Below are 18,297 nucleotides of genomic sequence, written 5' to 3' on the forward strand. Positions count from 1 at the left end.
CCGCGGGGGTTAGCCCGTGATGAAATGTCCGACGCGCTAACCCTGCTAACCTGGTTTGATAAAAGGACCCCTAAGTGTGGCTGTGTGAAACACAAGTTTGATGTTTTTGGGCAACTTTTTATGTTGGGACTTATATGAGACAAACATACCCTCATTTCATCTTCAATGGATTGAAGACTTTCTTTTTTTTTTTTATTTTATATTTATCAAATTTTACATTTTATAAATCAAGTATCCACTTGTACAGAAAGTTGAAGAAAAGCAGAAAAATAATACTCATAGGTAAAATACATAATAATCAACTAAATAAAATAAATGTTTAGCTTAAATTCAGCTCAAGTCCTCTAAATTAGATCCAAGATGGATGAGGCGGACATATTAACAGATGCTGACAAAAATCAAATCAAATATTAGGAAAACAAAGTCCCTTAGCTGAGGAAGGATATCATTTATTCAATTGGACCTCGCTTGATTTCCCTTCATCCAGTCGAGTTCCTGCCAGAAAAGCTGTCAACTGGAATGGCTCAAAGGATACATATTTCTTCATATGGTACTGTATTACACATTTGCAAGGGTGTCGTAGGAAAAAGGTCCCTCCAAGAGATATAACACCTGGCTTCATCAAAAGAAACTCTCGCCTTCTTCTCTGGGTTTCCCGTGCCAAATCTGGGAACATTAATATTTTATGTCCAAGAAATTCTTTCATTTTATTCCTAAAGTACATTCTAAGCAACCAGTTTTTATCTGGTGCAAGGGCCACCGTAAGAAGCAATGTTGCCGGAGATGCAAGCTCTCTGTCCGAAAGTTCCAAGATTGCTGAAACATCAAGTGGTTGATTATCCTCCTGTTGTTTAAGTGGTAATTTAGTAGTTTTCATTGGTAAGTAATATACTTGAGTAAGTGGTGGTAATGTATCCTCTGGAATACCCAAAATCTCTACCATATAACGTTTCATCATATCTCTAGGTGTCACAGAGGCTATCTTAGGAAAATTAATGGATTGAAGACTTTCTATTATTTGCATTTAATGTAGATGTCATTAAAAAAAATCAAAGAAAAGCTGAGTTCAGTCAATCAACACTCACAGAAAGGGGAAAAAAAACCCCCACAGGTGTCCCTGGTGGAGGAGTAAAAAGCAAACAATGACTAGGAGAAATGCAAAGTCAAGAAACAGACGAAGGACACACATGCGAGTGACTCTCCCTGCAAGGCACCCCGTAGCAGAGAGACTGAGGAAAGCGGGCCCAGCTCCCTGGTGTGACCGCTGTGCATTGTGTGGCTCCCTCTGTGGCCTGCCCCAGAACCAACTCGCAATGCTTTGGCATGTGCACCCCAAACTCCCACCCGCCAGTTTGCCTTTCGCCTTTCATGCTCTTCCTCCTCTCACCCTTTGCCTCTCTCTCGCACATTTATTTATTTAGTCTTAGAACCCATCCTCTCAGGAGACCCCAGAACAAGATTACATATATAAATACAGAAAGGGTTACAAAATTACCTGCATGCTCCTCAGCCTCACCACGCCTTGCAGATCTTTCACTCATGCCTTCCTGAGCATTGTCACACCTCCCCAAGCCTCACTTCTAAAACACTTACTCCACAATAGCTCGAGGTGCACCTAGCCACCTCTTGCAGTTCACTGGTGTACACTTCTCCCTCCGTATTCGCGGTTTCAGCAATCACGGTTTCGATTATTCACGGTTTTTAGCTTGCTGGCTCCTCCCCCCCAAATTACATCAGCATGTCTAGAGAAATCGCTGATTCCAAGCGTTTACAGAGAAAATCCCCGATTCCCAGCACTTTCTTCACCGTGTTTTGCTTCTCCTTCAGGAAAAGGCCAGGTCTCCCAACATGTTATTCACGGTTTCCCCATATTCACAATGGTTTTTAATAGAAAACAGCAAATAACATATGAAAAAGTTATTTGCGGTTTTTCTGTATTTGCGGTTCTGCTAATCCCCCATCACAGCGACAACGGAGGGAGAAGTGCACAGCGATACACCAGTTGAGAACCTCTGAACTAATTCATTAGCACACATTAGTAAAAGGACCCCATAGTGACGTATATTTTCTCTTTTTTTTTTTCTTTTAGACTGAATGTAAGGTATCAATTGTGTTCTTAAACTACTTCACAATGACAAATTTCAAATGGCTTTTGGTGGAAGCTTTGTACCTGAACTCTTTGCTGGTATCGTCCTTTCCACATGGGAGAAGATACTTTTGGTGGCTTGTCCTGTTTGGGTGGGGTAAGTGAATTGGAGGGATTGACGTTATATGTTAAGGATGGCAAGGAACCAGACAGGACTGACGTTCTGCACAAAACAAAATGAAGAATGTTTAGATAGAAATCCCATATGGGATGGAAAAAAACTTATTAATGGGGGTAAGCTACCATCCAACTGGACAGGATGAAAAGACAGACAACAAAATGCTAACTAATTTGGTAACATAATAATAATAATGAGAGATTTCAATTATGCGACTAGAAAAAATAGAGCATGAACAGTACTGTATCGTATATACTTGAATATAAACCAATATTTTTGGACCCCAAAAATGGCCCCAAAATGGGGGTCTCAGTTTATATTAGTCTTCCCCTTCCACCGCTGCAGCAACCCCCCTGAACTGGCAGACTTTTGCTGCCATGATCAGCACATGCCCACCCCCGCCCCAACTCCCACCCGAATGCCAGCTTGTGCTCCCTTCTTCCTTCTCGAGCAAGAGTAACGCCCACACCCACACCCGCGCCCCAACTCTCATCAGAACATCAGCTACTGCTCCCTCCCTTCCTCCCTCCCGAGCCAGAGGAATACCTTCACCCATGCTGTAATCCAAATATGGCAATAATATTGATTTAGTCAAGGATTAACAGGGAAAAAATACCAAATAGGTATACCAATAAGGAAGTGAAAAATATGATATGTATCAGCCAAAAAACACCTCCCTTGAATGTAACACACACTGCTGAAATAAAGCTTTACATATTGTGACAGGGAAGCTCCTGTCACAGGTAAAAAGACTGGGGGTCCAGTCAGAAATACAACCCTTAAGGCTGTAAGCTCTAAAATAAAGCCCATTTACCCTGGGAAAAGCAGTAGGGTAGTACAACCAAATAGCATGGAGGAAAAGCCGGGGTGGAGCCAGCCCAGAATTCAGGAAGGGAGGGCATTGAAACCACAAGCCCGTCCCTATTATTCCTTTCCCAAGGTTAGGGAAATCAAGGCAGAAGGGGGTGGAGCTGGTCACCTAGCCCTGCAACCATACAAACCTCAAATAGGCAGAAGGCAGAGTAATCAGGGAGGAGGAGGAGACTCAGCTGTTCCTGATTGTAGGAGCCCAGCAGCACACCAAGGTCGCTGCTATCTCCCTTCTTCCATGAGCCAGCCAAGAAAGCTTCCAGGACACCAGCCCACCAGGGGAGAGAGATTACCTCCAGGGAAGTACCATAACTTTCCTAGCACGTTTTGGGGTGAGGAGCTGGAGGGTGTTCCTGAAGGGGAAAATGATTTGAGAAGGCTGGCAGGTATTCAAAGAGGGGGATGGGAGGAACAGACAGAAGTGGAGGACTTCGTGGAGAGCCCTAGGTCCCTTGAGCCAGCCTGGGAAATGCTCAGTGAGGGAGACACTGAAGAATGTATGTGGGGAGAAGACATAGACATTGAGACCTGAGCAGGAGGAAAGCTCCCTGGAAAAGGCATGGCAACAGTGTCCAATTAAGAAAGAAAGAAGTATTTCCTAGAACCTCATTTCTCCCAGTAGCCCTTTGAAATAAAGTTCAGGATGTTAGGGGCATGTTCGGGTGGGCTGAAGACCTTAGCAAGGGAGGCTTGCCCCGCACAGCCTGTGTCCAGGTTGTGAACATCCTTCAAAGGGGAGGGACAGAGTGAGAGAGAGAAAATAGTAAAAGCCAAAAACGTGTTTTTTTTTAACTGAAAGTATAGTGGAAAGCTTGCTGACACCTGCTGTGCTCAGCTGTAAAGTAACAAGCCAACTCTGGCTAGGAGAAGCCCTTAGTCCTAAGAGGGGACAATTCAGAAGCAGTGAAGAAACTGCAGAAGCATTTTTGGTTTGTTTTTATGGTGCCAATGTGTTGACAAAGCTTGTCAGTCTTGGGCAGAGGCGCACCCAGCGTGCCCTGGACTTGTGTACAATATACGGCAAAATTAATGACTAAGCCTGAGACAAGTATTCAGTTCAGTGAAGTTTTTTTTGTTACTTTAATAAACCTGGTGAAGTTTGGTGAAAAGTCCAGTGACCGGGTTTTCCTTTAACCAACCATACAAAAGGCGTTCCTAAAATCTTACTTGTGGTCTGAGCCAGGGTTTCCCACCTACTCGAGCTCGGGCCCGGCCACAATATGGTAGGATTAGCTCAGAGAAATGGAGGGTTAATGATAGGGGACAAACCCTCAACCACCTCACCACCCAATCATTGCTTAGTCCTCCACACTTTTTAGCTTTTTTTTCTTTGTTTTGTATGTTTATCTACTAATATTTAGTTGAAAAAATTTCAAAACTCATTATAACTTGTAACACATCACTCAGCTATGCAGAAAGAAAGAAGTGCCATGGTTCGGGGGTGGGCGATCACCATCGCGGCAGGAGAGATGAGCCATCTCTCCTGCAGCGATAGTGTCAGTAGGCAGGTTGCTGGAGCCGCTGAGCTGCTGCGATCAACTCAGCGGCCCCTTTTTCGGTACTTATACCTGTTTTGACTTGGTCTAAGTCTAAACGTATAAGTGCCGACTAGGCAACCTGCCTAAATCTTTGGTTATACCTGCTGTAGGACTAAGTGTAGGTCGGCCCACCTCCCATCCTTTCCCCTCCTCTAAAAACGCCTCTTTTCGCTCTATGCGTTTAGAGGCAGGGGAAAGGCCTAAGCTGGTTTTAGATACGTCTAAAACCAGCTTTGGTTATGGGTACTTGGACAATCAGACTTTTTGATCGTCCAAGTACCCATTTAGGCCACGTTTTAGATGTTTTTTTGTTTTGATTATGAGTCCCACAGTGTTTGTTCCCAGATAGTATGGTTGAAATCTGTCCGTGCATTTCGGAGTTATGCTGGAACATACATACATACATCTGATTTTATATTTATATAGGTTAGCTAATCTCATTCATACCCAGAAAAAAATTATTCATATTCTTATACAAAAGCAGACAATATAGATTAATTACTAAAAGTAAAATATACAGTAGTTCCAGATTAGTTGCATTCTAACATCCAAATACTATACATGCATCCTACTTATGGACCAGCAATCACTGAGAGACTTGTTAGTCTGTTTGATACCAATTCTCTTTAAGAAAGGAAGGAATGACATCAAAACCCAATGCATATTACTCATAAGCCCCTTTTACAAAGCCGCGGTAGTGAGTCCTGGTATGGCAAATGCAACACAGCCAGTGGTTTAGTAAGGGGAGGGGTGCGGACTGCCTCAGGTGCAGGGCCGGATTTTCCTATAGGCTAACTAGGCTTCAGCCTAGGGCCTCAAGATCAAGAGAGGCCTACATTCAAATTGTTAGCAAAATTAAAATTACACTGTTCTAAAAACAGTGAACACTAAAACACTGAACCGAAAATAAGGAGAAATTCTACGCTTCGGGATCGGAACCGGCTCCGACCGCAACGGGGCGCTGACTCGGCTTCTCCCTTTCTTTTTCTCGCCCTGGGAGGAAGATCGGGGAGGGAAAGACGTCAGTCCGAAAATAGCTGGGCAAAGCCCAGCCCCGCGGGGAGAGAGGCAAAACGTGGATCCGTCAGGACAGGGCGGCCCAGACTGGCATCGGGGGTGGGGTGGGGGGTTTCAGTGGAAGGGGGATGGGAGGCAGGCAGGCTGGCATCGGAGGGGGGTTGGGGGGGTTTAATGGAAGGCAGGCAGGCAGGATGGCATGGGGGATGTTCAATGGAAGGGGGACGGGAGGCAGGCGGGCATCGGAGGGGGGTGAGGTGAGGAAGGACGCACTGGGGGCACTATGGACATAGGAAGGGGCAATGTTGTGTGTTATGTTTGATTAGTTATTGCTACAAGTACTATATATGGTGCTGAGAATAAATGTCCAAATAAGTGTTCTCGACTTTTTTTTATTTATTATCCGTGTCACATTTTTTATAAAGGTTAGTACCAATAACTGTCGGCAATAGAGGTGAGCCATGAGGATGTCCTCCAACAGATAGATAGATTGAAAAGCAACAAATCACCAGGCCCAGACGGAATCCACCCTAGGGTACTAAAAGAACTAAGAAATGAGATAGCGGAAATACTCCAACGAGTTTGCAACCTATCCTTGAAAACTGGAGAGATACCGGAGGACTAGAAGATAGCAAATGTTACACCTATCTTTAAAAAGGGGTCAAGAGGAGACCCGGGAAACTATAGGCCGGTAAGTTTGACATCGGTTCCAGGCAAGATGGTAGAAGCACTGATAAAGGACAGCATCTGTGAGCACATAGAAAAAAATGGGCTGATGAAAGCGAGCCAACATGGCTTCTGCAAGGGAAGATCGTGCCAAACAAACTTACTGCACTTCTTCGAGGGGGTAAACAGCCATTTGGACAAAGGGGAACCTGTAGACATCATCTACCTTGACTTCCAAAAGGCCTTTGACAAGGTACCCCATGAGCGGTTACTTAGGAAGCTGTGGAACCACGGGGTGGAAGGGGACGTACACAGATGGGTCAAACACTGGTTGGCAGGCAGGAGACAGAGGGTTGGAGTGAAGGGTCACTACTCGGGCTGGAGAAAGGTCACGAGTGGAGTTCCGCAGGGGTCTGTACTTGGACCGCTGCTGTTCAATGTATTTATTAATGACCTGGAAACGGGGACGAAATGTGAAGTTGTAAAATTTGCGGATGACACTAAACTCTGTAGAAGGGTCAGAACTACGGAAGAGTGTGAGGCCCTACAAAGAGACCTAAGCAAACTGGAGGAGTGGGCAAATAAATGGCAGATGAAATTCAATGTAGGGAAATGCAAGGTCATGCATATAGGGAGAAAGAACCCGATGTTCAGCTACCAAATGGGGGGATTAGTATTAGAGGGAAGTAACCTTGAAAAAGATTTGGGTGTACTGGTGGATACAACAATGAAGTCAACGGCGCAATGCGCAGCAGCCGCGAAGAAGGCGAACAGAATGTTGGGTATTATTAAAAATGGTACTACGACCAGAACGAAAGAAGTCATCCTGCCGTTGTATCGGGCAATGGTGCGCCCGCACCTGGAGTACTGTGTTCAGTATTGGTCACCGCATCTTAAGAAGGATATGGCAATACTTGAGAGGGTCCAGAGGAGAGCGACACGAATGATTAAGGGCATGGAAAATCTTTCATACACTGAAAGATTGTAGAAGCTGGAGCTCTTCTCCCTGGAAAAGCGGAGACTCAGAGGAGACATGATAGAGACCTACAAGATCATGAAGGGCATAGAGAAAGTGGAGAGAGACAAATTCTTCAAACTTTCAAAACATAAAAGAACAAGAGGGCATTCGGAAAAATTAGAAGGGGATAGATTCAAAACAAATGCTAGGAAGTTTTTCTTTACTCAGCGGGTGGTGGACACTTGGAATGCGCTTCCAGAGGATGTAATAGGGCAGAGTACGGTACTGGGGTTTAAGAAAGGATTGGACAATTTCCTGTTGGAAAAGGGGATAGAGGGGTATAGATAGAGGATTATTACGCAGGTTCTGGACCTGTTGGGCCGCCGCGTGAGCGGACTGCTGGGCACGATGGACCTCAGGTCTGACCTGGCAGAGGCATTGCTTATGTGCTTATGTGCTTATGTTTCATTTAACATATTGATATATATCACAGTAATGATGTATTTTATTATCTCTCATGTAATTTACAAACTTAAAAATGGGAGGTGAAAGGACCTCATAAGTGGAATAGCCTAGTGCCTCTTTTCATCTAAATCCGGCCCTGCTCAGGTGCCATCTTGGTGAAGTAGAGTTACCAGACGTCTGGATTTCCCCAGACGACTTTTCAATACCAGGCACTTTGTCCGGGTTTTGAAAAGCATCTGGCAACAAGTGACATCGGGACAACATTTGTGCATGCACGGATGCAACATGGTGACGTCATGTGCATGCGTAGATGCCGTCCGACGTCGTTTGTTGCTCATGCAAGTCGAGGAGGGCAGGGGTGGGGGTGGGCCTAGGGCTGAATGGGGCATGGCCGGCCAGAATGGGGAGGGGCCTTTGGAAAATCTGGTAACTCTATGTTGGGGGCGCCAAGACCTCTCCCACCCCCACTCCATGCTTGCAACCTCCCTTCCCTCGGTACCTCTTTAAATCTTCACCAATGCGAACAATTTCTCTGGCCTTCTGCTCGTGCCGGCCTGGCACATCTCTGAAGTTACTTCCTGGTTGCAGGGCCAGGAAGTGATGTCCGAAGAAAAGCCAACGATGGTAGTAGCAGCTGGCTAGAGAAGCTTCTTGCGTTAGCAAAGATTTGAAGAGGGATGGGGGAAGGGAGGGCACGAGTGTGGTGTTAGGGGGAGGCGCAGGGAGTCCTCCCACCCCCTCTACACCACTGGACACAGCCCATAGGAATTCTTTCTCTGTAAATCTCCGCTGCTTTAAAGCAAAAACTTCAGTGCTTTCTCCGAGTTAAATTAGAAACCAATTACTTTGGGTCTGGGCACTTGCCAAATTCTTGCTTATGGAATGTAAATAATTCACAATTTAATTAACAGACTTCCCTGAGATTCCAAAACAAGCAGCTAATTCTCAAAACAAGCAGCAATTAATGAATGATTGAGACACAATAGGCATTCAAGACCTATCAATTTCACATACACTAAAAGGAAGATGCTTATAATTCTCCATTCTTCCGGCCCCCCACCTCCTTTCTCAGGGTTCCTGGCACTTTACGGATATCTGCATGTTTTCACTCCATGCATCATAAACAGCAATAACAAGTCGCTTTTGCATAGACCTATTTCTTAACTCTTTTACTTTGCTTCTTTTTGGGGGGAGGTGTCAATTCTGTGCAGAGAAGTCTTTACAGAATACGTTTAGGGTGGATTATCCCAGTGCGTAACTATGGGCACCATTTATTGAATATAACCCAGTATCCTTTTACAGAGCCTACATTTGTAAGAGCTGATGAAGGGGCCTGGTGTGCATCATGCGAGGCTGCTTTTTCCTCCACCTCATGCAGGGGCATAGGCAGACACCCAATTCTGGTTGGGCCTGGACACAAGGTGGGTTGGCAAGGGAATCCTACCCACCACTCTCTGCCTGGCATCTATCCCCCCCCCCCCCCACACACACACACACAGGTGATACAGGCTCTCAACTCCCTGCACTCCACAGGCAATACAGGCTCTCCTCATCCCACAAGTGAACTGGGCGCTCAACATCTTCATGGGATCTAGCTACAACTCCCACTCCCCCTCGCAAGCAATCCAGGCTCTCAACTTCCTCCACCCCCTCATCCATGTACTTTTTCAATGTCGCTTCACCAGCAGCAAGCAACGCCAACTCACAGTCTTCACTCCAGTACAACTTCCTGTTTCCACATGAGCGGAGCTATGTCAGAGGGAAGGCAACGAGCCAGCGTTGAGCACCTTGCATCAGTCGCTGCTCATGGCTGGCGAAGTGGTATTTAAAGATATGCCTTGGTAGGGATACTGGGAGTTTTCAATTGACAGGACTTGGGAATCCCTGCCAGACATCATAGATCTTCAGCAGCTCGGTGGACCTGGGCCCACCCAGGCCCACCTGTAGCTATGCCACTGCCCTCATGGCCTGTGTTGTTGCTCTGTTGTCAGATGTTTAGTCATTGAGCAATGATTAGTCTGTGTAAGGGAAAGAAGTCCTTTGCACCCAGAAGTACCAGTCTTGTATCTTAACTGGAAAGACAGAACTCGGCGAATTAAGGATGAGGTTCTCAATGGCCACAAATTTGGTCTTGGAGAATGAGATGTACAGTATCAGCATCTATGAGGCAAACTTGGTTCTTTTTGTTGCATAGAGCGTTTTGGACCCCTGTTCGTTTACAAAAGTTAGATAGCTCTAAGTCTAATAAATGATGGCATTGTAATCTGGAAGCGGGGACACTTGATCATTTAATTTACCATTGTCCCTGTATAAGATTATTTTGGAATTCAATTTGGACTCAAGTAAATTGTCTATTAGAAAACCATGTTGCATTATCCTATGATACTATTCTGTTTGGCATGTCTATGAGGAAAAAAAGTCAAATATCAGCACATAATAACAAACTACAGTGGTTCCTCGGTTTACGAGTGCACCGGTTTGCGAGTGTTTTGCAAGACGAGCAAAACATTTGCAAAATCGGTGCCTCATCTGGGCTCTTGAAGATCTGCCTACTCGTCTACTGGGCCTGCGAGTTCACGTTCTGAATGTGAACGTTAACTCGCAGGCCTTGAGCATGCTCAGATGCTCAAGGCCCAGCAGACGAGTAGCAGATTTTCAAGAGCCCAGATGAGGGTAAGAAGCGGCGGGGGGGGGGGGGTGCCCAATTGTGTCGGAGGGGATGTCGGATCGTGGCGGGGGGGTTGGATCGTGGCGGGGGGGGGTGCCCAATCGTGTCGGGGGGGTCAGATCATGGCAGGGCGGGGGTGCCTGATCGCAGGGGGGGGCCTTCGAGGGGAGCAATGCCGGTTCTCGGGGGGAGAACACATCAAAGCGAGTTTCATTATTTCCTATGGGGAAACTCGCTTTGATAAACGAGCATTTTGAATTACGAGCATGCTCCTGGAACGGATTATGCTCGTAATCCAAGGTACCACTGTATTATTAATCTTGACTGGGGTTGCTATTCAGCATATCACCAATAACTGGAAAAATTATGCTAATCTTAATTATACATTTTGGTGGAATTCACTATGCCATATTTTTAAGATGGAAAGATCAATTACAATACAGAAAGGGAACTATAATAATTTTATAAAGATCTGGGGGCCATTGGAACGATATTGTAATGAGTAAACATCATTTTCCTTGGATGAATCTATGTACACAGAGGGGGTTTGGGGGGAGTTTTTCTGGAAATTTCACTAAATTATATGTTTATATTATATTTATGATATAATTGATTATAATATTTGAAAGAAGGTGGGTGGGACGGGATATAATTTTTATGTTTTTAGAATTATATGAGAATTACAAGTGTTATTGTTGTTACTAATGATATATTCCTGTACGTTTGTTGTAAGTTTTCAAAATGAATAAAGAATTAAAAAAAAAAAAGAAAAAAAAAGGATGAAGTTCATTGCATCGATAGGGAAAAATTATTGTAGTTTTGAATGCTAGCCTTTTGTTTACAACAGTGCTATCTCATGATTGGTACTTTCCAAATGCTTTTTATGTTAATTTTTTTTTTAATGTGTATTTTTATATAGTCTTTTCTTTGATGGGACTTGTCCAGAGCAAATAGTTTAGAATATATAGAGAGTAAATTCTATATATGAGGCCTAAAAATCGGCACTGGAAAAAAGAGTTATTCTATAAACCAGTGAATCGCAAACTGTGTACCCCGCGAGATGCTGGAGAAGAGGCGGGGCACCGGCACCAGCTGACTGCCTATAGGATGCACCTCTCGCAGCAATCACCTGTAGGCAATCAGACAGTGCCAGCGCCTCTCCTTCCCTCCATGTGTCTTCCGTGCTTCCTTCCCCCCCTCCCACTGGTGGCTCAGGGCCCATCTGGAGGGTCTTCGCACCTCGAGCCGCGGCCACTACATTTGCGGCACACTGCTATAAACCAATGCTTAAAGTTAGGCGTGGTTTATAGAATACACTTACGCCCAAGAACCGTGCCTAACATTAAGGGCTCTTTTTACAACGGTGCGCTAGCATTTTTAGGGCATGCACCGGATTAGCGCGTGCTGTGGCGCGCGCGCTAGCTGAAAAACTACCGCCTGCTCAAGAGGAGGCAGTAGCGGCTAGCGCATGCGGCATTTTTGCGTGCACTAAGCGCACGCTAAAACCACTAGTGCACTTTTGTAAAAGGAGCCCTAAGTGTGGCCATTTGCACCATCAAAAACATGGTGCGAACGCCTCTGCCTAAATATAGGGGCAGATGCCCTTATTCCATAACTGAACGTAACTTAAAGGAATGTCCCCTATCTGCCCATGACCTGCCCATTTCTATGCCTCATTTTTGACTTGTATGTAAATTTACAGTCACAAGTTGTAATTGATTTAAATTGACACCAATAGTTGCTTGTTAAAACGCCAATCACTGGCGATAATTAACTTGTTATTCAATTAAATTGTATGCACAAATCGGGTAGGCATCCAATTTTGCTTGCATAGATTTTCAGCACTTGTTACACACTTAGGAAGTTATGGCTGATGTCAAGGGGTGACTTGAAACGATGGCAAATGATTTCTGCTCACAGCATCACGAGGCTCCATGCATTTTGCACTGTCTTGATGAACCAGAAGGTTTCTGTGTTCTCATTTTCTGCATTACCCTGCGTTTTAACTCTACAGTAGCAGAACTCAAGATCAAATACGTCTGCTTAATTTGCTTTGAAATGACACCAGCATGCATTGTTGATTTTTTTCACAGGTTCTCCAACATTTTTTATCACTGTCTGGATAATATCAAAAACATATTTTGAAGACAAAGAGTGAGTAACAATTAGGTATATCATAGCATAGCTGCAATTGCATTGTCTGTGTAGAGATAGCCACTCCTCTGTCCAGGGAGAGAGTTGAATGTGATTCATCTTTTATGATTTCATTATTGCAAAACCCGGTGTTTCGCTGCTGTTTCAGTCAGACCAAGGGAGAGGTATTGTGGTCTCACATCTTTTATGATGACATCTAGTGGACAAAGTGTAGCAAGTTGCATCCTGCTCACTAGGACAGAAATCATGGCTATTCGTCTTCTTTCCCATGCCCATCTACCGTATGTGATCAAATGTCTTCCTTTTTTATGATAGCAAAAACCCAAAGACTAAATATCCTTAAAAGACACCAAAATATAAGTTGGGCGTGTCCTAGGACATTGCAGGAAAGTTAAATCCTTAGACTCCACCAAAAATATATAAACCTCAAATCTAAATTTTTAAGATAAGGAGCACCCTCAGCGTGAGTTTGAAAGCTTTAAAGAGCGACTCAAAGAGCAACTCTAGTGCTTAGAATAGTGAAGCCAGCAAACACTGAGCAGAGATTACCACTCACTGCCAGTTGCACACCATCATTTGGGTGCTCCTGTGCGCTTTAAAGTAGAGAGTTGCGCGGGGACAGAAATCCCACCCGTCCCCACCCGTCCCCGCCAAAGTCCCACCCGTCCCCACCCGTCCCCGTGAGGATCCCACCCGTCCCCTTGAGGAATCCCCTCCGTCCCCACCCGTCCCCGCGAGGAATCCCCTCCATCCCCGCCCGTCCATATAAACTTCAGAAATTGTTATTTCATTTAATTATGCTACTGAATTAAAGGCTCTGGTAGAAACCCATTTACAAATAAGCAAAAAGACTTTATTAATTTGAAAATATTAATTGGGAAGAATACATACTTTGCAAATGGGTTTCTACCAGAGCCTCTAATGTTTATAAATTTTTATCAACACAACTAATATACTACTTTATCCTGAAGCAAAATAAAAAAATAAAATATAATTCTTTTCCTAGTTTCTGCTTTCCTCATGTTCTCATTCAATTCCTTCCATCCACTGTCTCTCTTCCTTCTGCATCTTCCATTTGCTCTGTTACTGTGCCTCTCCCTTTCTTCCCCCTTCCAAATTGGTCTGGCACCCATCTTCTTCTCTCCGCTCCCCCATAGTCTGGCATCTGTCTTCTTCCCTGCCAGTGTCTTCTCCCTACTCTCTCTTCCCCATTTCCTTTCAGCGTCCTTCTCCCCGCCATCTTCCCCATGTCCTGTCAGCGTCCTTCTCCCCCCTCTGTCTTCCACATGTGCTTTCAGTGTCCTTCTCCCCCCTCTGCTTCCCCATGTCCTTTCAGCGTCCTTCTCCCTCTCTGTCTTCCCCATGGCCTTTCAGCATCCTTCTCCACCCCACCCCCCTGTCTTCCCCATGTCCTTTCAGCGTCCTTCTCATAGAAACATAGAAACATAGAAAGATGACGGCAGATAAGGGCCATAGCCCATCAAGTCTGCCCACACCATTTACCCACCCTCTTAAGTCTACTGACCCCTAAAGTACAATAATTGTACTGTCATTCTACTGACCCGCCAATTCAAGTCCTAGTGACCCTATCCCTTGGCATGACCTCGTAGGGATCCCACATAGGTATCCCATTTGTTCTTGAAGTCTGGGATGCTGCGTGCCTCGACCACCTGCACTGGAAGCTTGTTCCAATGCTCAATCACTCTCTCCGTGAAGAAGTACTTCCTGGCGTCTCCACGAAACTTCCCTCCCTTGAGTTTGAGCGGATGTCCTCTCGTGGTCGAGGGTCCCTTGAGAAGAAAGATATCCTCTTCCACCTCGACCCGTCCCGTGATGTACTTAAAAGTCTCAATCATGTCTCCCCTCTCCCTACGCTCTTCGAGAGTGTAGAGCTGCAATTTGCTCAATCTTTCTTCGTACGGGAGACCCTTTAGCCCCGAGACCAACCTGGTGGCCATCCGCTGAACCGATTCAATTCTGAGCACATCCTTACGGTAATGTGGCCTCCAGAATTGCACACAGTATTCCAGATGAGGTCTCACCATGGCTCTGTACAATGGCATCATGACTTCAGGTTTCCTGTTGACGAAGCTTCTCTTGATACAACCTATCATCTGCCGTGCTTTAGATGAAGCCTTCTCCACCTGAGTGGCTGCCTTCATGTCAGCACTGATGATCACTCCCAAGTCTCGTTCTTCTGTAGTTCTTGTTAAAGTTTCTCCATTCAGGGTGTAGGTTCTGCAAGGATTTCTGTTACCGAGATGCATGACCTTACATTTCTTGGCGTTGAAGCCAAGCTGCCAGATCAAGGACCATTTTTCTAAAGTACGCAGGTCTTGCTCCATAGCATCCTGTAGATTATAGCCGTTTACTATATTGCATAGTTTGGCGTCATCAGCGAATAAGGTTACCTTGCCTTGAAGCCCTTGAGTTAGATCCCCAATGAATATGTTGAAGAGGAGTGGGCCCAGGACTGAACCCTGTGGCACTCCGCTAGTCACCTCTGACATTTTAGAGAAGGTACCGTTAACCACCACCCTCTGAAGTCTGCCACTAAGCCAATCTTTAACCCATGCAGTTAGAGTCTCTCCTAATCCCATCGATTTCATCTTGTTCAGCAGCCTGCGGTGTGGGACGCTGTCAAACGCTTTGCTGAAGTCCAGGTACACGACGTCCAAGGATTCTCCACCCCTTTCTCTTCCCCATGTGCTTTCAGCATCCTTCTCCACCCCTTTGTCTTCCCCATGTGCTTTCAGCATCCTTCTCCCCCCTCTGTCTTCCACAAGTGCTTTCAGAGTCCTTCCCCCCCCCCCGTCCTTCCCATGGCCTTTCAGCGTCCTTCTCCACCCCTTTGTATTCCCCATGTGCTTTCAGCGTCCTTCTCCCTCCTCTGTCTTCAAGTGCTTTCAGAGTCCTTCCCCCCCTCCTCCCGTCTTCCCCATGGCCTTTCAGCGTCCTTCTCCCCACTCCTTCTCTACCGTCCCGGTTGCAGCACAGCCGGCCAGGTCCCCTTACTTTTGTGGCACTTCCCCGACCGACTGACAACAGCCCCGGTCCGACAAACCTCCCTGCCCTTAACTGCGAATCTAAATTACCTTATTACAGCTGCTGTAAGAAGATAATTTAGATTCGCGGCTACAGGGCAGGGAGGATTGTCGGACCGGGGCTGTTGTCGGTCGGTCGGTCGGGGAAGTGCCACAAAAGTAAGGGGACCTGGCCGGCTGTGCTGCAACTGGGGCGGGGCGGACCGCCCCCTCCCTTGGTAGCCACTCGAACCGCGAGGCTACTTTCCTCCTTACCTGCACTGCCTGCAGCACAGAGCCAAACGGAAGTCTTCCCGACGTCAGCGCTGACGTCGGAGGGAGGGAGGGCTTTGTTTAAGCCCTCCCTCCCCTCCGACGTCAGCGCTGACGTCGGGAAGACTTCCGTTCGGCTCTGTGCTGCAAGCAGAGAAGGTAGGGAGAAGAGCCGCGCGACTGAGTACATCCAGCTTTGTTTAAGCCCTCCCTCCCCTCCGACGTCAGCGCTGACGTCGGGAAGACTTCCGATCGGCTCTGTGCTGCAAGCAGAGAAGGTAGGGAGAAGAGCCGCGTGACTGAGTACATCTAGCCCCGCAGGAACCCCGCGACCCTCGGAGGCGTCCCCACGGGATCCCCGCGACCCTAGGGGGCGTCCCCACGGGATCCCCGTGACCCTAGGGGGCGTCCCCACGGGATCCCCGTGACCCAAAGGGGGAACCCACAGGATGCCCGCGGGTCCCGCGGGATTCCCGTCGTCCCCGTTCCCGTGCAGCTCTCTACTTTAAAGTGCAAGTCAAGTGCAAACAATGTGCAATAAATAAATATATATAAAAGTGGAAGACAAAAGTTCACTGTCCTGCAATGCCCCGTATGCCTAACCCATTGACCTGAACAGAGAATGAAAAAATTAGTCGCTTGTCCCTCCAGTTACTTAGCTGAATAAAGGTGCTGTAGTCAAATAGCAGCAAGGAGAATCCAGCTACTATCTGACTACAGCACCTTTATTCAGCTAAGTAATTGGAGGGACAAGTGACAAATTTTTTCATTCTTTGTTCGGGTCAGTCGGTTCAGCTCCTACCCCCTCCCTCGCTGGACGGCTGCCCCTCATCTCTTACGGCCAGCGGCGCACAAGGCAGGAGCGAGCTTTTCGCGCTCCTACCTGGCCCCGCGCCGCTTCCGGAATGGCTGCTGTCAGTTCTTGCGAGTCTCACTATGGGAGCTTAGCGATGGAGGGAAAAGAGAGTGAGCAGAGCCACTGTTACGCATGCCTATGCTAAATTCTACACAGCATTTGCAAAGTTCTGTGCATCCTGTGGGGATGAGGATTTCTGTGTAAATTCTGTGCAAGCAGAATTCTGCCAGGAGTAATGTGTCTGACCTGTTAAGTTAGGGGTGCTTTTACTAAGCTGTGCTAAAAAGTGGCCTTAGTAAGTCTTCACATGAGTCTTTCCCATGCATTAAGGCCATTTTTAGTCAGACAGAAAATGGCAAATTTTCCAAATTAATGGCCACGTGCTAAAGTTACCATTAGCGTGCAGCCATTAACAAAAATGGCTGCCATGACCTCTTGTGTGCAATCCCATGAGCTAATGCCAGAGGTTGCAGTAGACATGTTGGCCTGGCAACCTCAGGGGAGCTCTGCTCATGCCTCCAATGACCACTACTAGACCACCAGAGATCAAGGTAGGCCTAGGAGGTGCTTATCTGAACTACCTAGTACGTAGAGTTGCTGCTGCTGTTGTGCAAGTCAATTAACACTTCATTGCCCCAGGTACAAAGTACCTGTCTAAAATATGTAAACCACTTTGATTGTGTAACCACACAGAAAAAGCAGTATATCAAGTCCCCTCCCCCCTTTACTGAGAAGTTGGGGGCAGGAGTTGTTTCGGGAGGGAAGGGGGTGGCTTGTGGCTACAGGCTGGAGGGGAGGGGGAAGCTCAGATTTTTAAAAATAAACTTATGTAGGTCCTGGCCTGATATTCAGCCAGGGCCCGCATAACTGTCTTATGGCGGTCCAGCTGAATATCTGCCGGGGTCACATAACCTCCAGGCGGCCAGGTCACCTCTGATATTCAGTGCCGCTGCTTGGACATGACCCAGCACTGAATATCAGGAAATAAATTAGCCGGCGGTGATCACCATAAAAATAAACCAAAAACCTGTCCACTACCAGCTGAGGAGACTCCAACCCAAACCTCACATTCCCAGACCAATGAAGAATATGAAAGTGCAGTTCTGATCTCTAATCAAGCGCCCTCTACCTAAGAAGGATGAGAATTACACGTTTAATATTCATATTAAGCATAGTTGTTCAATATGCAGTATCATCTTCTTGCACTACATCAATAAATTATAACCTCACAATTAAATTAGGAAAATTATGTATTTCCAGATGTTGGGATGTCAATGAAGAATCACACTACTGGTGGATAATCAGAGGTCCTATTACTCTGTGCATTGGGGTAAGTTACAAGCTGGTTATGAAGTTGTTAGTTTCTTCCCTGGCATAAAAAATGACACCTATAAGCTAGGTTTCAGAAAATGTCCACTTCTGAGTAGCTTTGGCCTGTGCTAGGGAGCTCTATAAAAAGCACCATTTTGCAGAAGCATCTGAGTCATAAAAGGGGCGACCAAGTTTTGGTGTTCTCAATTTTCCAGGTATTTTTACGGAAGGCTC

General features: G+C 46.2%; 1 protein-coding gene across 1 annotated transcript in view; it reads left to right on the forward strand.

Moving 5' to 3' along the window:
- The window catches only part of GHRHR (growth hormone releasing hormone receptor), a 76,483-nt gene that overhangs the window by 43,053 nt on the left and 15,133 nt on the right, over nucleotides 1-18,297 (forward strand). The window contains exons 6-8 of the mRNA XM_033932898.1: nucleotides 2,090-2,243; nucleotides 12,540-12,600; nucleotides 18,013-18,082. Of these exons, the coding sequence (XP_033788789.1) occupies nucleotides 2,090-2,243; nucleotides 12,540-12,600; nucleotides 18,013-18,082 (285 nt within the window). The remainder of the gene's footprint in view (nucleotides 1-2,089; nucleotides 2,244-12,539; nucleotides 12,601-18,012; nucleotides 18,083-18,297) is intronic.

This window comes from Geotrypetes seraphini, chromosome 2 (assembly GCF_902459505.1).
Source record: "Geotrypetes seraphini chromosome 2, aGeoSer1.1, whole genome shotgun sequence".
NCBI lineage: Eukaryota > Metazoa > Chordata > Amphibia > Gymnophiona > Dermophiidae > Geotrypetes > Geotrypetes seraphini.